Below are 5,840 nucleotides of genomic sequence, written 5' to 3'. Positions count from 1 at the left end.
AAGTTGTGCAACCAAATTCGAAGTAATGTACATCCTGTTATCAAATCATATCGTTGGACATGCTTATTTTCAAATACATTTGTGAGAAGCAACAAGAAATTGTTTGATCATACAATATGACCCAATGATCAAATGGTTGCCCACATCATATCCAGCTATGTGGGTCTCTCAAGAGGCTTTTCACATTCACCACAAAGGCATGTGCAAATATTCCTTATACCAATGTTGCTCATGGTTGTGCAGAAAAAAATGCAATATTTAACCACGTTGAGACAAAAAGAAAAGTACTTCTCATTTTGGTTCTGAGACAACCTAAAGGTGTGATATAAATAATTGTGCAAGATAATAATTTATCATGAATATATTAAAAATGACAATGCATTTTTAATATGCTATGGTAAGTTTAATTTTCATTTTTGAACTAGTCTTAATCCTCCTTAGGTGTGACCAACACCCATGGCTATAATAGTAAGGAGTGTGACAGATGATAATAAAACCTCCAATGTTTCCAGTACTCAAAACCTTGTATGTCATTAGTGCGCCAATCATCATTGTGTTTCATTGTCGACATTGCTCTAATTTCTTTGCACTTAATTCTCGCCCGCCTTGCGGACAAGCACCTAGTAGAGGGATTGCACAGTTGTTGTGAGAGTGCACAGCAATAATAAGAGTGCATAGTTAAAACCATATCAAAAGTTACCAACAAAGTTTTGCAAGTCACTGGACATACCACTGAATGTAGAGCACAATTCACAAAAAAGAGCCCTTTCATAGAAAGAATTTAGTGGTGCTTTTGCCACACCCATAGTGATTGAGCAATGTGCTCCAAAAAGATATGGTCAGACCTCATGACCATGACATCATGCCAGAAACAAATCAATCCACTTTTACACTACCAAAGCGGCTTAATACCTATACAAGTATGTACATGCTAGCTTCCATTGTCTCTTTTGCTTTCTGGGTTTAGTCATTTTGTGAAGAAATGTTGCAATGTACAAAAATAAAAGCCAGTGCACCTTTTACACGGGATCATTGGATAGCTCCTCACCCATCAAACCCTGCATTTTGCTGCGGCCACGCAGCTTTCGACTGCATAACTCACATCATTTCCAGTCCTACAAGTGGAAGCCTTACCCTTGCAGTGAAGAGAGCCACAGCTGAAGGTGATGGTTAGTCTCTGCAAAGAGAAGAAAAACAAGAATTATTTGACTCAAGCTCAACAATGCCCATCATTGTTCCAAGCTCCTTGCTTATTGAGAGGGGTTCAAACGGCAAGAGAGCTAACCTCAGGAGAAGCTATGAAGGCAGGCTTGTGCCAGAGTCTAGTATTAAGAGTAACCAGAAAAAAAAAAAGGGCTTAACTAACTGTTTTATTTTAATTATAAAAAAAAACCTTACCTCCTCGTTAATGCACAAATCAAGAAAAAAGATAAACATTTTCTAAATTAAGAAAATGAAGTTAGAAAAATCACAACGAAGGACAGTATTTTTCACAGTTTTTTTTTTGGTAAGGCTAACTTTATTTTGAAAAAAAAAAAAACTGACCTGCTTGAGAATCCTTGGCTATGTTGGAGAGGACAGCAGCCCAGAGCTGGGACTTGGAGTCTGGATTTTCCTCAAGGGGAAAACTTGCTTGCTTTTTCAGGCCAACCGCTTCCGGCGAGGCGTAGCAAGGCACAAGCACGGCGAAGCTACTGTCGGACTCGCTGTCGCTGCAGAATTCCGGCGCGTGGGGCTCGAACCAGCCAATGGACCAGTCGGAATCCTCCGAATCCGAACCGGAAAGGCCGTCGGACGACACCAAGACCGTGTCGGCCTCCACCTCCGCACTCTCCGGACGCCGGCGAGCCCTCGCCGTCCGTACACTGCCGGACCTCCTGAAGGACTGCACCTTGGTGCCGGGCTTTTTGGTGACTTTCTTGCCGCCTACCGACGAAGAATTCTGAGCTTTCGGCGAAGTACGGTTTGCTCGCCACAGCCAGGCGTCGAAATAGGGGAAACGCAGGACCATGGCTATGGAGGGAAGCTCTATAATTGCGCTCACTGTACCAAAAATAGGAGAGAACAAAAGCTTTTTCTGGCTATGGCGATGCTTCTTGGACACGCATCGGTGGAGAATAGCTCTGGATTACGGCTATGGCCATGAAGAATAGGTCGCTATTTCTAACTATTCTGCGCAGAAAATCGTGAACAAGAAAGCTTGGCCAGGAAGATGATTAAGATTGACCGGAAAATATAAAACATTATATTATATATATTTATATATAACATAAATATATATTATATGTTAATATATACACATGAGAAATAAACTTCTATTTTAGGGCTTATACGTTTTATTCCGACTATATAAAACTTTTTTTGTTTTCCCTCCTCGTTTCAAATATATCTATAATATATACAATATCTAAATAATATTATATTATATTATATATATAATATGTAAATAATATTATATATATAATATTATATCTATATATATATTCTCCCTTTTTTCTATTTATATTATGTATAGGATAGGCTTATTATGTTCAATCTTCTGGAAGGAGGTTCATGTATTGTTGAGAGCTTAGCATACACAAGGCTCAAGCTAACACTTCAAAGTTCACAACACCTAGCCTTAGGCCATCTTCTCATGAGCCAAGTTTACTTCACCAAGAGAATTTAATGTGCATTTAATAACAGCTCTGTGAGCTCAGTCTCACATTGTGTTGCCATGTTTTCACAACATTTTTTTACTGTGCCATAGTGAAAAACTCTATGGCCAAGTTACATTAAATGCAACTTTACTTGGTTCGTACGCCTTTAAGTGTGCTTTACACACTTTAGAAAAAGGGAGAAAACGGCGGTAGAGTCTATAAACACCTCACTACCTTCACACTTTCATTGGAATATAATTAAAACCTTAAAATTTTTAAAGAGGCTTGTTGTCTTCTTCCACCATTTTGAGAAGGATTTTGCAAAATTTGAATGGCCCTAGGTTAAAGAGAACCTATCTTTTCCCAAACCTTATTTACTAGGTCATGCCACAAGGTGTGGTGGGCCTTTAAAGAGGTTTGATTTTGTTTTTTTGGTGACTATATTTAGAAATTCAATGTCTTTAACTTACATGGCAGGGCACCATTTGTGTAAAAGTGATGCCCAACAGTCAGCATCTTCACATGATCTTACACATTTACATCAAAGGCATGGCTATAAAGTGGCAAACATTGAAGATTATTGTCTAGCTTCAACAAGTCACATGACATTTGGACCTCTACAACTGTAACATATGAGGGACCCTTATAGCAGTGTTTGAAAAAAACCCGAGTTTAGTGGAGTTCACACTTGCATATTTAAAAAAATACCTTCAAATTTATTGAAGTTACAAATACCTCTAGCTTTTGAGAAGTTATAGAACAAAAACCTTCAGATTTCAAGATTTTCCTTTATAAATAATTTCAGAATTTTAGATGAAGGTTTTCCACTTTTTGGGAAAATACTTTTTTTCGAACACAACTCTACAGCTGTAACATATGAGGGACCTCTACAGCTGTAACATATGAGGGACCTCTACAGCTGTAACATATGGGGGGGGGAATGAAGCTAAAGTCCTCAACTTGTCCCACTAGGCCCACCACTTCCTTGTCGCTTTCAAGTACATGTCTTATTAATTTAGAACTACCAAGACCTTAATTTTACCACAGAGAGGACTAGTTAACAAATGAGCTACTGGGTTCTAAGCTATTGAATCACATTGAAGGGACTAGTTCAACATAGTTGTTATACCTTTCATGCAATGTGACACATTTGAAAGCTAGACCAATTACCCTCCTAAGTGTATGTATGGAAAAATAAAATAGAAAAGCTAGACCAGTTACCCTCCTAAGCGTATGTATGGAAAAGTAACATGGAAAATAAGAAAAGTAGGGGAGGAAACAATTCAAGGGTAGAGGCTCAATTAACTTCACCTATAAAGCTCAATAACTCCACCCGAGCATAGTTCATTAAGACACCTACACCTACTCAATAACTTCACCCCCGAACATAGTTCATTAGGGCACCTACACCGTAACTCTACCCCGAACATAGTTTATTAAGGCACCTACACCTACATTACAATACAATATAACTCACAATGTAACTCAAGGTTTAGCTTGCACTATTTTATGCCACTCCGCTTAAGGGTAGAGTGGACTCTACTTTAAATGACAATCAAAAAGTTCACTTCAAGAATGCAAATTTAAATTAAGTTGTTCTAATGCCTTCATATTATTTTCATGTGTTTGAGCTTCGATACATTTTGCAAGTACACTCACAAATTTGTTTTTTTGTAGATTATAGTGATAAGTTGGTACGTTTTTCTCAAAATATTCATTAGTAACCTTTCAAAATTTGTAAATAAAGCTTCCAAACATGCTCATGGAAACTTAGCTCTTAATAGAAATAAATTTATCTTGTACCTTTGCAAGTTTCATAATGAGCTCAATTGGAAAAAACCATCTTCTTATTTTAATCATCTATCGTTATCATTATTGATTTCCCAATATTCTCACAATAAAACTTCCTTCACTCATCATGCAAAGTCATACTCCATAACATTTTTTGCTCCTTTCTTGGTGGCTCCTTCTTCACTCAAAGTTATCACGCACTTGAACTCCTCATGTCACCTTCACGCTCAATTGAAGACCTTTAACGATTTAAGGGCTATGAAGACCTTGAGAGCTTAAAGATGTATTAGATATTGGCTTTATGCCCAATTGTCAAAAGGAAACTTTTGAGTGTCTTCTAACATATTTGACTAGCAGCATCCTAGAAAATCCATGCAAATTATACAATGTTTGAGTGTTTCAATGGTGAAATTTACATCATGAATTTCAACACCTTTGAAGTTTCTCAAAATGTGCAACATCACAATGACAATTTGCTTGCGTAAAAAGATGCACCATTATTTTAGTCACATGCCCTTTGGTTTCTTCGTGACTATTTCTTGAAAATCAAGGGATTCTTACTCCTTGTCTCATTGAGGGTTTTTAAAGATTGTTTTTAAAGTGTCTCATAACTAATTTAGTTACCATGGACTAGTGCCTTCAATATAGTATAAATTTTGTTATCTACAAATTATGAGTGAAATGCTAAACTACTTCACATAAGGTAGTACAGAATGACTTGAGGGTATAGGTATGTATAGTAAGAAACTCAAGGTATATTACTTGAATTTTACAAAATCATATGAGTAAAAGTAATGGAAGACACCCAAAAACCACACATCAAATCAAATCATATGTATTAAGATGGCATTATAGCATGTGACGCATCATTTCATATCTATACTAATGCCTCTATAATAAGATTATAGAGGCATTAGTATAGATGGCATATAGCATGTGACACACCATTTCATATCTATACTAATGCCTCTATAAGATTAACATAAACATTATACCCTAACAGTAGGATAGGTGGATGCTACATGATGAAGTCTTAACTTATAGAAATGTGATTGAGCATCATTGTGATAAATACCTTGAAGTGAAGATGCATTGCAAACAGAGATATTATTCTTTAGAAGTGGATTGATGAAGATATACACTCAGCTCTTCTCTATAGTAAAATAATATTGCATGAGAAAGACATGTGACTCTACTTTCTTGTGGATCCACTTGATTATTTACCAATGAAATTGGTAAATAATCTGTAGAAGTGCATTGATGAAGATATCCACTCAGCTCTCCTCTATAGGACAATAATATTGCATGAGAAAGACATGTGACTCTACTTTCTTGTGGATCCACCCGATTATTTACCAATGAAATTGGCATGACAAATTATCAAAGCCAATAGGTGCAAAAATTGGCATG

General features: G+C 36.8%; 1 protein-coding gene across 1 annotated transcript; it reads right to left on the bottom strand.

The window, feature by feature from the left end:
- Window positions 1–749: 749 nt before the first annotated feature.
- On the bottom strand, window positions 750–2,217 carry LOC147639146 (uncharacterized). Its single transcript, XM_086787724.1, has 2 exons — window positions 1,546–2,217; window positions 750–1,177 (listed from the first exon to the last, which is right to left on the bottom strand). Exons 1-2 carry the CDS (start codon window positions 2,009–2,011, stop codon window positions 1,131–1,133), a joined length of 513 nt encoding a protein of 170 aa, XP_086643850.1. The 5' UTR covers window positions 2,012–2,217; the 3' UTR covers window positions 750–1,130.
- Window positions 2,218–5,840: the final 3,623 nt, after the last annotated feature.

This window comes from Cibotium barometz, chromosome 4, assembly GCF_041138505.1.
Source record: "Cibotium barometz isolate CiBa-2024 chromosome 4, ASM4113850v1, whole genome shotgun sequence".
NCBI lineage: Eukaryota > Viridiplantae > Streptophyta > Polypodiopsida > Cyatheales > Cibotiaceae > Cibotium > Cibotium barometz.
This window is presented reverse-complemented; position numbering and strand designations above follow the sequence as displayed.

Coding starts and splice junctions, on each gene's coding strand:
- LOC147639146 (XM_086787724.1), bottom strand. CDS start 2,011: ATGGTCCTGCGTTTCCCCTATTTCGACGCCTGGCTGTGGCGAGCAAAC. Junction 1,178..1,545: donor AGCCAAGGATTCTCAAGCAG/GTCAGTTTTTTT, acceptor TTCTCTTTGCAG/AGACTAACCATCACCTTCAG.